An 18,684-nucleotide genomic window follows, 5' to 3' on the forward strand; every position below is an offset into this window, starting at 1 on the left:
ACTTCACATGCTGGGAAAGTTTGTCACAGATGTCCGGTATTTGTGTTTGCCCTTCACTCTACTTCTAGGTGGGTATCTTTTCCCCTTCAGCTTGTAGTTGATACATGTACATTACATATGCTTGTACGGCTGTGCTTTGAGCCAAATGATCATAAGTCACTGTAACCTTAAATCGAACTTGATCATGAACATAACATGAACATAATTATCATTAAGATGAAAACGGATATAGTCGCGGCGTGGAAAAGGTTTAAACTATAATGTGATATGCAAATGTGGCCAAAATATAAGACAAAGACATGACCAAATCCTGGTATTTTCAGAAGGATATCATGTATGAGTTACTCATATGTCTCACGTCGAGGTCAAGCTGACCCGGATCATGTCTGAAGATGTACAACAACCTCGTAACATGAAAAAAAACCAAGTTGTATTCAATTTATTCATTCTCGTTTATTTGGTAACCTTACACACAGGTATTTTAAACATTGTTTCCGATTATAACTAATCAGTCCCCTTAAAAAGTGACACAGTTGGAATGACGTTCTTGAAGTTACACCGGTCTGATGTACAACAGTAGGAGCAGGTGAATGTGCTCATAATCCCCGGTTTGAAGTTAACGCATAGATCTTCATCAGATGTTTGTTTCCACCACTTGGTATTGCAAGTGTTTCTATCTGCACACCTGATGAATTAAACAGAGACAAGCATTGAACAATTTCAAATTATACTTCACGATAAAAAAAATACGATATATGTTTGAGGCGACATGTTTGCCCCGATCATACTGTATCAGGTGGCCATCGCTGTTACAAAATTGAAGGCCTCAGGAAAGCTTTCAAAATGTTTTATGGTAAACATTTCAGAGGGCATTTCCAAATCTGACGCATCAGTTACCAAAATGATGTTCCCTATTTTGATCATGTGTTACCCTGACTTGTTCAGGTGGATAATTGATTTGCCTTTGCATGTGTTTGTGATGGGTGCCCCGGTAGGGCAGGATGCGATAATATTTTCGCATACACCAGCTATCATCACTATTTGATAGTGATTCCTAAACACATGGTCATGGTAAAGTCGAAATCGTACAATGGACTCTTTCGTCGACATTTTCTCTTGATTATGAAAAGAAGTTTGTCACTTGTTTTTAATTGCGTACATTGCTAACAAATAGCTTTGTTATTAAATAAATGAACATTGGTATGTATAGTGTCTGTAGTAGGTTTCAGACTGATTACTCCTTTTATACATTCTTCCATAGAATCTGGAAAATGCAGTTTTTTGCAATGATTCAGCTGGTGATTTGGGATGATATAAACTATAAACCTAAAGGATTTGGCAACACCCGCTAGTCTCCACAGCCTGCCGTCTTATAGCTGGCCTACTGTTTTGCTGCGTTAGGCGACAAACACGTACTGTTTTTTTAAAACTGTGTGAGTGGCGCGTAATACCGGTAGAGCAGGACATGCTTACCCTTTTCGTGAAGACCTTGTGTCATTACTGATTTTCACTGATCCCTTCATATAAATCTCACCACTATTTTGCCTTTTGACGCCCTATGGAATCTGTTTCGACAGATAATCGAGACTGGTTATTTTCTGGTGTTGACGTTTTATCTTTCAGTGCAAATGGATTGTAATTCAGGTTGGTTTTATCGAATGGTGTAGTTAGATAATCGAATACGTACCCCTTTCTGATATCATAGTTTCCTAAATCATCATTATCTATTTGTGTGAAACAGTAAGGGGCTTGGCTGCTGCATCTTTGGGACGTTGCTAAAAAAGTGCATTCCGCTCCTCCATCACAGTCTGCCTGACACACAACTGCCAATCAAAAACAAACACATACTGGTGTAGAACGTATAAACGACATTAGGACTTCTGAGACTGAAATGCATGTATAATGTGCGAATTCGTGTATACAAATGTCTAATTCATATGAAGAAATATTTCTGAATTTGTAAGTGTCAACAAGTTTAATAACTGGAAAACAGAGTGACTATTGCCTCTTTATTTAAAATTGTATGGCTTTACAAATGCTTTACATACAAGTGGTTATGCCAAAAAATAATTTCTTAGTTTCAACCTCAATCAGTTCCAATACAACTGCAAAAAATAATAACTTCTATATGTTTTTCACGGTGCTAATAACGCCAACGCTAAAGTAACGACTCATAATTATCAAACGTGAATGTGAGTTAGAAAAATAATAAATAAATAGACACATCTAGACCCACTGACAAAGATAATCCAACTGATGCTTAAAGATTTATTAAAGCTGCAATAACAACCAGGCTAAAGAATTTAGGATTTAACTGAGCAATTAGTTGTAGAACTCAACAGAGTGTGTACGTCTAAACAGGCAAATACATATTAATTAGTAGCACTGATAGTAACTTGTCAGTTCTAATACACAGAAGACCAGATCTAAATAAACAGAGGGCTTAACTAATCTACTCAGGTATAAATTGCCATGACGCCAGTCTGAATAGATTAACAAACATCGGATCAAACCACTTGTTAACAACCAGTTTCTGTATGCACAGCTGGGCCCACTTGCACAAAGCGATCTTAGCGCTAAGATGACTTTAACATAGGCCTATAATAATCGTAGCGCCAAGATTGCTTTCTGCAAGTGGGCCCTGGACAGTGATTCCGACCTTGGAACTTTCGACGTGGGCACCAACGCGGGCGTAATAACTGAGTTCGGGGTTATGTCCCAAAGGATATGTCGCATTAGGTTATATACGTTAGGAGCAACAATGCGCAGACGTCGGAGTGGGAAAAACCTCCGCTGGGCTAGTCTGTCACCAAAGCGGCAAGCCATGGCTAGAGGATGTGAGTTTTAACAAATTTTGATCCGATACCACGGATTAGCATTGTAATTGACATAAGTAATAATATCATCATGATAAAGCGCAGCGTTTGCACATTAAAAAGATAATTTTTTATACAATAAAGTCCTGAGTGGTTTATTAGTTACTGAGAAATAGGTAACTAATAACATCCCATGGAAAATAAACATTTGGTTGACAAGCTATAAAAGTCTGGAACCTTGTCACAATGGTTTACACAATTAATGAGGAAATATTTTGAAATATAATTTCTACTTTGTTAACGATTCTGTTTCATGCAGTATAGGAGACAAATGTAGATGTAGCAATCTTATTAAAGGAAGAGTGGGGTGGAATGAAGTTACTTACTCGACAATGGTGCATTTCCAGGGGAAGTGCCTGGAATATATATGACTATATGATAATATCAAAACGGAGAAATACACGCAGGACGAGAAGCTTTTATCTGACAAGGCAGTATATCAGTAAAAAACTGGATATTGATGTTCTATTTGTTCAAGTAATTATGCTCAAATGCTTACCATGGGTCGACTTTGATGGTGTGGTGCTTGTCGATGGAGATACTGTTGCTGTATGTCCCATGGTACTTAATGCGTAAACAGTGGATTTAGGATTGGGACTGGAGTGTGCCTCATTTGTTGCATCAACGACAGTTGTAGCCATATTCATTGAAGCACTTGCGTATGATGTATCAACGACAGTTGTATCTGTTCTCATTAAAGGGCTTGTAGATGATGCGTCAATTGTTGTATCAACGACAGTTGTATCTATGCTCATTGAAGGACTTACATATGATGTATCAACCACTATTGTATCTATTCGCATTGATGGACTTGCGTATGGTATATCAACCACAGCTGTATCTATACCCATTGAAGGACTGGCGTATGATGTATCAACCACAGCTGTATCTATGCGCATTGATGGACTTGCGTATAATGTATCAACGACAGTTGTATCTATACCCATTGAAGGACTTGCGTATGATGTATCAACCACAATTGTATCAATACCCGTTGATGGACTTGCGTATAATGTATCAACGACAGTTGTATCTATACCCATTGAAGGACTTGCGTATGATGTATCAACCACAATTGTATCTATACGCATTGATGGACTTGCGTATAATGTATCAACGACAGTTGTATCTATACCCATTGAAGGACTTGCGTATAATGTATCAACGACAGTTGTATCTATACCTATTGAAGGACTTGCGTATGATGTATCAACCACAATTGTATCAATACCCGTTGATGGACTTGCGTATAATGTATCAACGACAGTTGTATCTATACCCATTGAAGGACTTGCGTATGATGTATCAACCACAATTGTATCAATACCCATTGATGGACTTGCGTATAATGTATCAACGACAGTTGTATCTATACCCATTGAAGGACTTACGTATGATGTATCAACCACAATTGTATCAATACCCATTGATGGACTTGCATACAATGTATCAACGACAGTTGTATCTATACCCATTGAAGGACTTGCGTATGATATATCAACCACAGCTGTACCTATACGCATTGAAGGACTTGCGTATGGTGTATCAACCACAGCTGTATCTATACCCATTGAAGGACTGGCGTATGATGTATCAACCACAGCTGTATCTATGCGCATTGGAGGAGTTGAAGTTACATATGAAGTCTGGGTGGTTGAGAGATTCTTGGATGTGCTTGGTTGACCACTTGTGATACCTGGTAATGAATATAAGGTAAACAATGTCAACATTAGGGGAATTTATCACAAAATTATTAAATCTAACCATTATACTGTGTTAGTCACATAACAAGTCCCAAGTTCTTCATCTTAAATATTTGGTTATTTATATCGGTGTCTTCTTAGTGGTATTATATGATCATATAAGGTACATGCAACGTTATAAACTGAGGAGAAAACGAAACAACTCACAGTTGATTTTATGAATTTTGAACTGTACTGGTGCTTAGCACTCAAAGCATACTACATGGTGGGTTTATTTTACAATTTTGTTTTAGGTTCGATAAATTTGCTTTTAATTTGCACAAATTTGCAACATTCAAACATGATAGGGGCATGTGGTTGCAGGGACATTTCTTACCCCAGTCTTCATGGAACCAATTTATGTTTACACAACATAATCTTTTAACAAACTGTTGCAGGTATGAGTGATGGTTAAATAGACCTGATCAATTTCAACAACAGTTTTAACAAAAATAATTACATAAAAAACATGATTTGTATACTTTATGTTGCCCCTTAGTTTATGTCACAAGCACAGTGTCATTATATCAAGTGAAGACAAAATTCCACCGATATTTGTATTTTCTATTTGACCAATATAATGGTAACAATATTCAGGTTTGAAGCTGATTAAGAGTAATTTATTATGTTACCTAGCCACCCACATGGTTTTGAAGATAACTCCAGTGGCCTGGGATTCAGTGTCACGTCAATACAATTACCGATAAATATGGCGATAAGTACGAGGCGAGAAAATGGGGTTCAGTTTTGTCAAAGCTCTTCTGTCTGTCACCTGCCTTGGACGAAACATACATCGTTGCATTTATCTCCATAACAACAGGTAGCACACATGGTGGAGATCGCTTTGTCTCGCTTTCCCACAGGCGGTCCAAATTGGCGAAGAGTTTCACATTCCTACAACATAACAAGTGTCTTTGATATACGGTCACATCTGCAGTAGATCTACTACCCATTGCCACTATACATCATTACATATCTATATATATTGTAGAAGATCTGATATCCCTTTACAGGCCTAAACCAAAATGTATCTTAATGACTCACAAAATAGGTGACTTCATTAAAAAAATACTAAATTGATGTATTCCTCAGTGTGTTACTCCAAAACGTGTCAGAAAATAAACATCAATTGAAGTTCAGAGGAGAGACATGTAGAAAAGGCAGTGTAATATATCATTCTTTCCTGTTTGGTCATGGACATGTTTTTTGAAAACGCTATACAAACTGCTATACGTTCCCTATTGATCTGGGACTGGTGGGGTATTAACGTTTGTTGGTTTGCCATTTAACACCGCACTAAGCAGTATATTCCATCTATATGACGGCGGTCTGTAAATTATTGAGTCTAGACCAGACAATCCTGTAATTGATATTACCTCATTTCTCCTCTCAGGTATGACGTGGGAAGCCCATTCCTTAGTATCTAACAGTAATGGAAACGGGAATATTGCTAAAAGAAACTTGAAACAATAATAGCTCACTGATTACTGTGTAAATCTTTCCTTGAACAGTGTTCGTACTCACCCCGTTTCCAACACACCCAAGATTATACTTGATATTAAAGTCTTCAGTAAACATCTTTTCAATGTAACAGTTCTGAAATGAAATGAATGTTCAGTAAAGAAAGGTAAATACTAGACATATGTTATATAATATCATGTAGAAATTAACAAAAGGGTTGATCTTTTATTAATCTAAATGCTAAATTTAAAATAATGTAATTTTTTAATCAATAAAGTATAATGATTTTTCTGCATATTATTATTCAAAGAAATATAATGCTTAACATAAAAATATATGTGGACATGCAACGCAAATGAGCCAAGGGAATATTAAGTGTTTTTCAAATATCCTAAAAGCACCTAAAAAGATTAATGATTGTGATTTAATACGTAAGCCATGTCGTCTACATCAAAATTTCGATGTCGTTTACAACACATTAACGTCATTCATCATTGAACCAGTGTTTTGAAAGACCCTCTCCTATTTTCCAAGAGTTTTATACATTTCCCCTTCGGGCATGCAGTTTCATGTTTCCTGTTTATTGTCATTTACACTGAATGGACATTGAATCGTTTTCAAGAAACATTGAATCATCCCACCGGTCACAGGTGTTCAGTGGGGGCACGGTGACTTCAGTCCATCAATCTATATGAGCCGAAATAGATTCCATAGAGCGTAAAAGACAAAATAGTGATGAGAATTTTAAAATCGGTTATGACACCAAGTGTTTGCGAGGTTAAGCATGTCCTCCTCCACCATTCGCATGCACAACTCACACACTTAGCTTAAAGTTCTATCAGCCAATATGTGCCGAAACAGATTCCATAGACAAAGACAAAATAGTGATTTACATTAAGAATTAAACACTGGAAATCATGATGACACTCAGAAGGGTAAGTATGTCATGTTTCTGTCATACGACAGGGGCTAGGAAACAATCGAGTCTAGACCAGATGGTCCAGAAGCTACGACTCCTAAACAAAAGGACCAAGTCTAGCCACCCGATACATTCAGTGAGTACAAGTGAGTTAGGACTCTTGCAAACTCCATGAAAAGGTCATAGCATCAGACAACATCGCACATCATGTTCAAATGCGACGTATCCTATTGAGCATATTTCTCTGAATGTCTACTGTGAAACCACACCTCTTGTCACACTTCATTTTGAATTTGTGCATAGATCGATACAGAACAACGGATATGGTACCCAATTGTATAATAATAATTATACAAGACGAGGACGACGATGCACTCATAAACAAACCTCATCAGCCTGGCATCTGGTCACTTGTTCGCAACGTCGTGGGTCATTTATAAATGAACAGCTGTAGCACACGTTGCCCTTGCCAACTGCAAGTAACCATTGGAAGAAAGTCATTTGTTGAATGTTTGGTTTAAAGAGCTGGCTCACACTGTGTTGATCAAAATATGACCACATTTGCAACTTTTACAACCACTGGATTAAGATTCTTTATAATTACAAAAAGGCCAAAAACAATTTGAAGTATAAATATGATAAATACTATATTTAACAAGGGGGCCTAATTGAATGATAAATATGTTACTCCTAACTGTGTTAATATTTTAAAGTATAAATGTAGACTATACTTAACAATTTGACCTTAATTAAACCACTCAAGTCGTGATAACTTTTAATCTGTGTTGAAGGGAAAGGTAGTTATTGTGTGATTGACGTATTGTGTCTGGAAAGTACTGAGAATTGAAACAAGTCTGATTTGACTGGGTGTTGTGCTGTTTAACGACAGTTGTATCTATCCTTATTAAAGGACTTGTAAATGATGCGCCAATTGTTGCATCAACGCCAGTTGTATCTATAGGCATTTAGGGACTTGACGACGATGTGTCAACGACAATTGTATCTATTCTTATTGAAGGACTTGCGTATGATGTCGACTTTGATGGTGTTGTGCTTGTCGATGGAGATACTATTGCTGTATGTCCCATGGTACTTCATGCGTAAACATTTGATTTAGGATTGGGACTGGAGCGTGCCTCATTTGTTGTATCAACGACAGTTGTATCTATATTCATTGAAGGACTTGCGTATGATGTATCAATGACACTTGTATCTATGCTCATTAAAGGACTTGTAGAGGATGCCTCGATTGTTGTATCAACGACAGCTGTATCTGGACCCATTGAAGGACTTTCATATGATGCATCAACGACATTTGTATCCATACTCATTGAAGGACTTGTATATGGCATCCCACTGGTTGTATGAACCACAGTTGTATCTTCAGTCATTGGAGGACTTGAAGTTGTGATACCTGGTGACGAATATAAGAAACATAATGTAAACATTAGGGGAATTTATCACGAAATTAATCAGTTCAACCACTATACTGTGTTTGTCACATAACAATTCCCAAGTACTTCATCTAAAAACATTAGGTTACCTATACTGGTGTCTTCTTAGTGGTATTATATGACCATATAAGGTAAACGCAACGTTATAAACTGAGGAGAAAACGAAACTATACCTCACAGTTGATCTTGTGATTTCTGAACTGTACTGGTGCTTAGCACTCAAAGCATACTGCTACATGGTGTTTATTTACAATTTTGTTTTAGATTCAACGAATTTGCTTTTTTTGTCACAAATTTGCAACATTCAAACTTGATAGGGGGCATGTGGTTGCAGGGACATTTCTTACCCCAGTCTTCATGGCACCAATTTATGTTTACACACAATTGACCTTTTAACAAACTGTTGCATGAATGAGTGATGGTTAAATAGTCCTAATTAATTGCAACACCGGTTTTAGCAATAATAATAACTTGAAGAAAACATGATTGGTATACTTTATGTTGCCCCACAGCTTATGTCACAAACACAGTGTCATTATATCAAGTGAAACAAACATCTACCACAACTTTCTTTTGACGAATATAATGGTAACAATATTCAGGTTTGAAGCTGATTAAGACCAACTTATTATGTTAATAAGCAACCCACATGGTTTGAAGATAACTCCAGTGGCCTGGGATTCAGTGTCACTTCAATACAATTACCGATAAATAGCGACAGGTACGAGGCGAGAAAATGAGGTTCAATTTTGTCAAAGCTCTTCTGCTGTCACCTGCCTTGGACGAAACAAACATCGTTGCATTTATCTCCATAACAACAGGTAGCACACATGGTGGAGATCGCTTTGTCTCGCTTTCCTACAGGCTGTCCTAATTGACGAAGAGTTTCACATTCCTACAACATAACAAGTGTCTTTGATATACGGTCACATCTACAGTAGATCTACTACCCATTGCCACTTTACATCATTATTTATCTATCTATCTATATATATATTGCAAAGGATCTGATATCCCTTTACAGGCCTAAACCAAAGTGTAACTTAATGACTTATGTAAAATAGGTGACTTCATACACAATCGATGATGTTATTCCTCAGTCTGTGTCACTTCAAAAAGTAGAACAGGAATTGAGATATATCATTCTTCGTTGTTTGTTTCATGGACACGTTTCTTGACAACGTTATACGAACTGCTATACGCTCCATATTTATCTGGGACAAGTAGGGTTGGAACGTTTGTTTGTGTGTTATTTAATGCTACACTCAGAAATATTCCACCTATATGACGGCGGTCTGTAAATCATTGAGTCTAGACCAGACAATCCTGTAATTGATATTACCTCAATTCTCCTCACAGGTATGATGTGGGAAGCCCATTCCTTAGTATCTAACAGTGATCAAAACAGGCATATTGCAAAAAGAAACTTGAATCAATAATAGCTCACTGATAACTGTGTAAATCTTTCCTTGAACAGTGTTCGTACTCACCCCGTTTCCAACACACCCAAGATTATACTTGATATTAAAGTCTTCAGTAAACATCTTCTCAATGTAACAGTTCTGAAACGAAATGAATGTTCATTATAGAATGGTAAATACTAGACATAGTTTATATAATATCATGTAGAAATTAGCAAAAGGGTTGACCTTTTATAATTTATATGTTAATCATTTTAAATTTATGTTCATTTTTAATCAATAGAGTAAAATGATTTTTCTGCATATTATTATTCAAAGAAATATAATGCTTAACATAAAAATATATGTGGACATGCAACGCAAATGAGCCAAAGGATCGTTAAATGTTTTTCAAATATCTTAAAAGCACCTAAAAAGATTAATGATTGTGATTTAATAGGTTAGCCGTGTCTACATCAAAATATCGATGTCGCTTACAACACATTTACGTCATTCACCATTGAACCAGTTTTTTGAAAGACCCTCTCCTATTTTCCTAGAGTCTTATACATTTCCCCTTCGGGCATGCAGTTTCATTTTTCTTGTTTATTGTCATATAATTTAATTTTCGTTTTTTTCTTTGAAATTCCTGCATTCTGATCAGCTGAATTGGTCACGTGTTATTGCATTCATTCCCCAATGAACGTAAACATTAAGCCACGCCCACCGAGGCGCACTACATTTATTACTGCGGAGTGAAGCAGCAACTGTGCAGGCTCGCTCGCCTGTATTTTTCCCGCTCGCCTCGGTTCAACTTTCATGTCTTCGGGTTTCATTTCTGACTACCATTTTTCCAACTGTGTTTTACCGGAAGTAATGTTTGAATCTGGTTGTAACTGACCATGTTATTCGAAACAGCCGCCTTCTCCCGGACATATTTCTTCCTGTTCGTTACAGTCTGACTGTTGCAGTTCTTTTGGCATCTTGCCTTAATTGACAGGTCCAATGAACATTGTTTTGATCCTACTCTCCGTTGATTTGCTACTGACAGTGTAGGCGTGTCAATTTATGTGCAAATAATGCAAATGTGACTCATCCCACCGGCCAGAGGTGTTCAGTGGAGGGACGGTGACCTCATTCCATCAATCTATATATGCCGATTCCATAGCGCGGAAAAGACAAAATAGTGATGAGAATTTTACAATCGGTGATGACACCAAGTATTTTCGATGGTAAGCATGTCCTCCTCCACCATTCGCATGCACAACTCACATACTTAGCTTAAAGTTGTATCAGTCTATATGTGCGGAAACAGATTCCATAGCGTCAAAGACAAAATAGTGATTTACATTATGAATGAAACACTGGAAATCATGATGACACACAGAAGAGTAAGCATGTCCTGCTTCTGTCATACGACAGGGGCTAGAAAACAATCGAGTCTAGACCAGATGGTCCAGCAAGCTACGACTCATCAACAAAAGCACCAAGTCTAGCCACCCGATCCATGTCAGTGAGTGCATGTGGGTAAGAACCTTTGCAAACTCCCTGAAAAGGTCATAGCATCAGACAACATCGCACATCATGTTCAAATGCGACATATTCTATTTAGTACATTTCTCTGAATGTCTACTGTAAAACTACACCTCTTGTCACACTACATTTTGAATTTGTGCATAGATCGATATAGGACATCGGATAAGGGTACCCCAAGTGTATAATAATAATTATACAAGGCGAGGACGACGGTCCACTCATCAACAAACCTCATCAGCCTGGCATCTGGTCACATGCTCGCAACGTCGTGGGTCATTTATAAATGAACAGCTGTAGCACACGTTGCCCTTGCCAACTGCAAGTAACCATTGAAAGAAAGTCATTTGTTGAATGTTTGGTTTAAAGAGCTGGCTCACACTGTGTTGATCAAAATATGACCACGTTTGCAACTTTTACAACTTTTGGATTACGATTTTTGTATAATTACAAAAAAGCCAAAAACAATAAATCCATGGAAAAATGATAATGCATTTGAAGTATAAATATGATAAATACTATATGTAACAAGGGGCCTAATTGAATGATAAATATGTTACTCCAAACCGTGTTAATATCTTAAAGTATAAATGTAGACAATACTTAACAATTAGACCTTAATTCAACCTCTAAGGTCATGATAACTTTTAATCTGTGTTGAAGGGAAAGGTGATTATTGTGTGACAGATAATTGTGTCTGGAAAGTTCTGAGAAGTGACGCAAGGCGGACCAAATCACTCTGCCACAAAGGCTGAGTCTGACTGGACTGTGTTGTGCTCTTTAAGACGCACTCAACAGTTCGCCCAGCGGCCTGTAAATACTCGAATCTGGAACAAGCGAGGAGAGGTGAAATGAGTGAGGTTTAACGTCTCGTTCACGATTATGTTCCACTGAGATACCACACCGTGAAAACCTCTATCAGAGACAATATATTGACCCCGAGCCGACCAAGCCTTATTTTAGTCCCTTAATGCCGAGCGCCAGGTAAGATAACAACAAATACCATCTTTTAACGTGTTTGTGGTATGACGCGGCCGGGGATCGAACCCCCTACTTTCCGCTCTCCGGGTGGACACTCCACCACTAGACCACGGAGGCAGTCTTGATCTGGATCAAACCATCCAGTGATTGATAGTATGTGGAATATATCGCACGCAATCAACCAAATCACCAAGCGTGGTAAGAATGCGCAGATTCCACGTGCAAGAAAACACAGACGTAATATTACTCGTAATCTATAGCCCTGTAGTATGATGTATATGTGGTCATGTTACAGATTGATATAACCAAACAATGTATTATCTAACATACGCCCTGCACTGCAGCCGCCGGCGTTACAAAGGTTGCCATGGCAACACTCCACACACTTGAGTCGCTTCACGTCACGCCTACTGGGGTCTGATCTCCCGACGAGTGCAGCATGACATTCCTGGAAAGCACCATACATGTACCGTGTCCAACTCTTCTAACTCGAAGTATATTGTTGTGTCGAACTAAATGCACTTCCTTCGTCATATATAATTAAATATCCTTAATAAATTGTTCTGAGCGAATGAACACTGCAGTACATTGCAGTAAGAAACATCACAGTAACATCATGGCGGACCATAAAATAAAAACTTGAGTCATTTTCAGTGCGCGATTGAAAGGTCTCATCTTCATGTGGGAGGAATGCCCGAAGTGATGTGGGTCTCAGACGTTTAACACTTTGGTGAAAGCCACGTGCACGGGTATGGTGCTGACAAACACAGAAACGTGATCGGGGCTAACCGGGATTCGAATCTATAATCATAAGTTTCTGGCGCGCCCCCTTGTAATATGAATCATCACATGTATGGCAGGATACATCTTCCCGAGGCAAGAGAGTTAACTGACAATAAACTCCAGTTTCCACTGGAAACTGGACTTTTAAAGTCAGTTAACTCTCTTGCCTCGGGAAGATGGGCAGGATATAACCTCTACCAGATGTAACTATTTATTGTACAGTGTGCCTGCTCAGCAACATGAACATCGATTGACTGACTAATTGATAAGAAGGAATGTGTACGTCGAATTCAATTTGAAGGTAATGTATTTTTCACATATCGTCTCACGTTAAAGCACAATCTAAGTGATCATATCAGGTATACGTTGGCAATTGAAGGCGTCGTTGACTCTTGTATAGGTAAATGTGTAACCGCCAAACCGATTACAATAAATAAAAGCAAACCATTTCCATAATCCTAAGAAAGTCCATTGTACGATTTCGACTACAACAAAAGCATGTGTTTGTGAATCACTTACAAGAAGTAATGATAGCAGGTGTTCGCAAACAAGGTGAACGTCACCTGCCCCGCCCGTGACTCCCTCAAACATAAACACATGCAAACTCAATTCATTTGTTCACCCGAAATACATGGAAAATATAAAGTACCAGTCACAATTTGGACATCATCTTTGTCACTGATGTTTCAAATTTAGAAATGTTTTCCAAATTCCAGCATAAAATGTTTCAAAAGGTATACTGGGGCCTTTAATGCTGTAACCCTGATCAATCAACTATTGAGCAAGAGTCGTATGACGCTCGTTTGACGCCCGATTGTACCTGAAAAGTTATGAAATGTAGACACCAAAGATTGGATATTAACTCGACATAAAGTGAAAGTTGACCATTTGAAAGTTGAAGTCAACCCTCTTGTCAAAATATGAAACAAATTTCACCGGCCTCTTTTTTTTTCTTGTTCAAGTGGGTAAATCGGTGAAAGTGAATAGGCTATTTGATCGTTGTTGGGCGATAGCAGGTCATGCATATACCTGAAATGGAAGCTACACTTCTTGGCTTATTTTCTTTGTTTTTAATTCCATGCAAACACAAAATGTGTATAAAGAAACAGATGAGCATGACGAGGAGCACAATTAGTGCATCTTAAAGGTTTTAATAATGGCATATATATTATAAAACTCACTGAAACTCTTCGACAGCCGACGCTGAAATAACTCAATCCCTGATTTATTGAATATTCATCTGTGTAACATTGCTGAAATATAAGACGATATAAGAGATACATGGTATATATCAACCAAGAAAACACTATTATCGCTCATGTCCGCAGCCAACAATGGTAACCACCTCAAGCATTAGAGATACAAGCCCATTATCTATTAGTGTGTCTTTCCCATTGTTTGTCGTCATACATATATTATGGAACAGGTCACCTGGTGGAGTTGACTAGGATTTTAGATACATTGCGAAACATCATGTTGACCATTATTTCAGATATATCATATAACACTACTTAGACCATAGATTTTAAACAGATTACGAAACACAGCGTTGACTAATATTTCACATATATCACCCAGCACGGCATTGACCAGAATTTCAGGTTTATTACAAAACACTGCTTTGATAAGTATTTCAGTTATTTTATGGAACAGCGCCTTGACAAAAAAATCGGTTATTTTATTGACCAGTATTTCAGTTATTTTATGAAACACTGCATTGACAAATAAATTCAGTCGTTTTATGAAACAATGCATTGACCGGGATTCAGTTATTTCATGAAACACCGCGTTGACCAGTATTTGAGTTATTTTATGAAACAACACATTTACCAGTATTTCAGATATATTACAAAACACCGCATTGACCAGATTTCAGACATATTATAAAATATAACCTTGACAAATATTTCTCATACATTACGAAACACCGCGTTGGCCAGTATTTCATTTACATAACAAAACGCAATGTTGACCAATATTTCAGAAATATCACACAGCACATCGCGTTGACCTGTACTTCAATTATATTACGAAACACAGAGTTGTCCAGTTTTTCAGATATATTAGAAAACTCCGTGCTGACCAGTATTTCTGATACATCTCGAAACACAGTTTTGACCAGTTGACCAAGCATCAACTTTGTGCTCACATTTCAAGTGGAGTTATTCGATAACACGATCAGTTTATAAATGAACATCAGTAACAGTGATTTCCTTTGAGAACAGAAAAAAATAATATATATTAAAGGTTGATAAGATGACTTGATTACTTAACTTTTACATCGGGTTCGGGATTAACAACGTATGTATTAGACAAATGAGTGAACCATTTATGCAGATCAAGTTTAAATCCATATGTTTCGTGGATGATTTACCCTATCATGAACACAACATCTAACGCCACAATTGATTTCAAGTTATATGTCCCTTCTTGATATTCTGCTCAGGTACACTGAATCACAAAGTTGATCCTACCTCATTAGGTCTGCACTGTGTGGTCACGTTACATAGATACGGTTTGTCCACACTTGCACAGGAGTAACAGCGATGACCACCTGAAATCAGATCCATGCACATAGATTCACGTGATGTTACGGGTGACCTCAGTAAACTAAAGTCAAGTATTATGGTTGAATATATGTTTTTGGGTGGCCTAGCTGCTAAATCGTTCATTTGTTACGTGGAAGGCCAGGGTTCAGTTCCTAAAATAGGTACAATGTGCAAAGATCATTTCAGATGTCTCCGGTGACAATGCAATAATTGTAAATTGTATTCATATTTCTCTTAATGTCGTTGTTGTCGTCGCCGTCGTCGTCGTCGTTGTTGTACACACCTGGGTCATTCCCACTGACCGGAGCGCTTGGGGCACAGCTAGAAGCTTTCAGAAGAGATAAAACTGTAATCAAAAAAAAAATCATCGTGACATTTCTACGATTGATAACAAAGGTGTTTATAGTGCAGAAAATATGGTACGAAGAAAGTGAGATGGGTTTCATTCAATCATCCAATCTTAGAACGACCCATCACTAATTTTCTGTGGAAGTTATATACTTTCGACAGCTATTTTGCCCTTTACGCCAAATTGAATTTGTTTCGGGAGATAATCTAGACTGGGTATTCTCTTCTATGGACAATTTATATGTCCCTAAATACAAAGAACGTCAGTTTGACACGTCCCAAGGAATATACATGGAAAACTTATGAACTCATCATAGGTATAAGTATGTACATTTCATGTCACAAAACCATTGGCTCCTCGCCTTGTGTGTGTTTCCGTATTGTTTCCTATTCTGGACTGGCTCAGCTGACCAGCGTGAGACACACGAAGCCTTCAGTATTCATGTTAAACTGCGGCATGGTATCTCATTGAGCTAGCACTATCAATCGGCATCAGTCCGGACTAGTACAAGCAGCCACACACACACATACACGTGCATGCACGTCGCTATATAAGTGCAATAATATTGGATGCGACATTAAACCCAATTTCACCTCACCTTCAGTTGCAAGAATCCTCTGATCGAAATTCCTGCTCGATTTGTTTTTATTCTGATAATGATCATGTGTCTGTCACTGTCACTGTGATAACTTTCGACTTTTTGTCCACATATTTTCAGCCACATTTGTACAGAAAGACACAGTGCTGATTGCAATACTACCAAAAAAGTGTAAATATATACATCGAACAGCCATTTTATAAACGGCTTGCGTGTAGACTATATGACAAAAACAAAGGGTACTATGGACTGTTTACCGGAGATGTTTGTTTGGCCATGTACGTTTAATCAAATTATGGTACTTCTCTGCAGAAATAGGAATTTCAGTGTGGCGTTACAATGTAGGTCACGTGTTCCATCAGGCATTCCATCCTTCAGACATTGCTCGATGACCATCTTTAATATCACTCGTTTTTTCAACAGTAAGTCAAAGGACACAGTTGGAAAATACCATACTGTTGTGCTCGTGACAGTCATCAAGCTACCGGTCATTACTATAACACCAATGTGAGGGCCTTTGAAAGGGATTCCGCGGGATTCTGTGTTGGAGTGAGTGAGTTATAATTTAACGTCGCATCGGCATCATTACAGCCATATTGCGACTTCTATGTTAGAAGTAGTACCTAATATTATATTGCTTGTCCTAAGAGACGACTACATAAGATTAGATGGTCAAGTTCGGCGACTTGGTTTAACCGATAGCGTGGGATTATGCTCATGACCACCATTGGTTTGCCTGGCTGATTCGCACTCATTTTCAAGCCTTGATACAGCTGGAACAGTTTACAAACATGTATAACAAACAAATTCATTGTGGTCCACATGCCCTGAAAACACACTGACTAGTTTTCATTGGGACCTTTCACGATGCTACACTCACCAATGACAAGTATTGCCGGGAACATGGCGTCTTTTTAGACTGTTGGTGAGTTCTGTCTCCGATTGATCGTCAGAAGTTCACGTATACGTCCTTATAAATATGTCTACCAGGATACCATAGAAAACAGGATGTTGTTCTATTTGTGTAATATCCTGTCAGGTGCAGCTTTCTGCGCAGTAGAGTCAACACCTAATTGTCCTATCTTATCTCGTACTAGACATGCAAGCTGTTCGTTCTTGAGGATGGTATTGTTTGTATATACATTGTAACCTGATCCACGCGTAGCGCTACTTTGGAAACGTGAAGTTGTCTATATTCAACTTGTCTAAATTTAGCTTAGTCTTCTACCATTAGCAACTGATATTTTCGCATTCTATAAAATGTTGTTTTAGGAGTGAGTGAGTGCGTTGGGTTTAACGCCGCTTTTAACATTATTCCAGTTATATAACGGCGTGTCAGCTTAATGTGGGAGGAAAGCCCGAAGTGATGCAGGTCTCAGATGTTTACCACTTCGGTGAAACCCACGAGGACGGGTATGGTGCTGACAAACCTAGAAACATAATCGGGGTGAACCGTGATTCGAACCCACAATCATAGGTTTCTGCACAGCGAATCGTGGCGCCTTGGACGTCTGTTTTAGGACATATGCTAGGATAATTAGATAAACACTGAGCAGGCCTGAGGTTAAGTTGACACGTTTGCTTCGATATTGCTTCGATATTCTCAAATTCATGGTATTGAATATGTACATGGGTAATCCATGCTTCTTATAATTTCATTGTGGTCAGTTTCTATTTATGTGTTGAATTAATTAATTTATATCTTGGATTTTTACTGACGGTATACGGGCTCATGTGGGGTTAGTAGTTCTGCTCTCTGATTGGTCAATATCACTTTGAGGCATAATAAATTTATATATGAGGATCAAGATACAAGTAGTCACTGAGAATTGTTCACCTGAACTAGAATAAAAGGAGACCAGTGAAACAGCCTAATCTGTTTCATATATATACTGAACCGCAATACAAACATACCCATGGATAGATATAGGAGAAACCTTAATTGTCCAAACAATGTAAACATACTTTGAGACATATTACAAAAGATGAAACTTGGCAAAACTGATCATCAAGGTTGAAATTAAAGTGACAAATGTTCT

The 18,684-nt window shown here is 37.9% G+C and overlaps 1 protein-coding gene across 6 annotated transcripts; it reads right to left on the bottom strand.

The window, feature by feature from the left end:
• Positions 1-433: 433 nt before the first annotated feature.
• On the bottom strand, positions 434-17,723 carry LOC124142804. 6 transcript variants are annotated; one of them, XM_048385470.1, is made up of 17 exons: positions 17,526-17,723; positions 15,982-16,044; positions 15,624-15,703; positions 14,331-14,402; positions 12,697-12,814; positions 11,619-11,704; positions 9,943-10,014; positions 9,230-9,347; positions 8,326-8,412; positions 7,386-7,471; positions 6,143-6,214; positions 5,395-5,512; positions 4,475-4,572; positions 3,376-3,754; positions 3,203-3,232; positions 1,688-1,823; positions 434-685 (listed from the first exon to the last, which is right to left on the bottom strand). In XM_048385470.1, the coding sequence occupies exons 1-17, from the start codon at positions 17,548-17,550 to the stop codon at positions 505-507; spliced, it is 1,821 nt and encodes a 606-aa protein (XP_048241427.1). In that variant the 5' UTR covers positions 17,551-17,723; the 3' UTR covers positions 434-504. The 6 variants fall into 6 exon arrangements, with proteins under 6 accessions (XP_048241427.1, XP_048241426.1, XP_048241429.1 ...); XM_048385469.1 differs by having other exon boundaries at positions 4,475-4,573; positions 5,390-5,512; XM_048385474.1 differs by lacking the exons at positions 434-685; positions 1,688-1,823; positions 3,203-3,232 and having other exon boundaries at positions 3,668-3,754; positions 5,391-5,512.
• Positions 17,724-18,684: the final 961 nt, after the last annotated feature.

Source organism: Haliotis rufescens, unplaced genomic scaffold (assembly GCF_023055435.1).
Source record: "Haliotis rufescens isolate VD_foot unplaced genomic scaffold, xgHalRufe1.0.p SCAF_59, whole genome shotgun sequence".
NCBI classification, from domain to species: domain Eukaryota; kingdom Metazoa; phylum Mollusca; class Gastropoda; order Lepetellida; family Haliotidae; genus Haliotis; species Haliotis rufescens.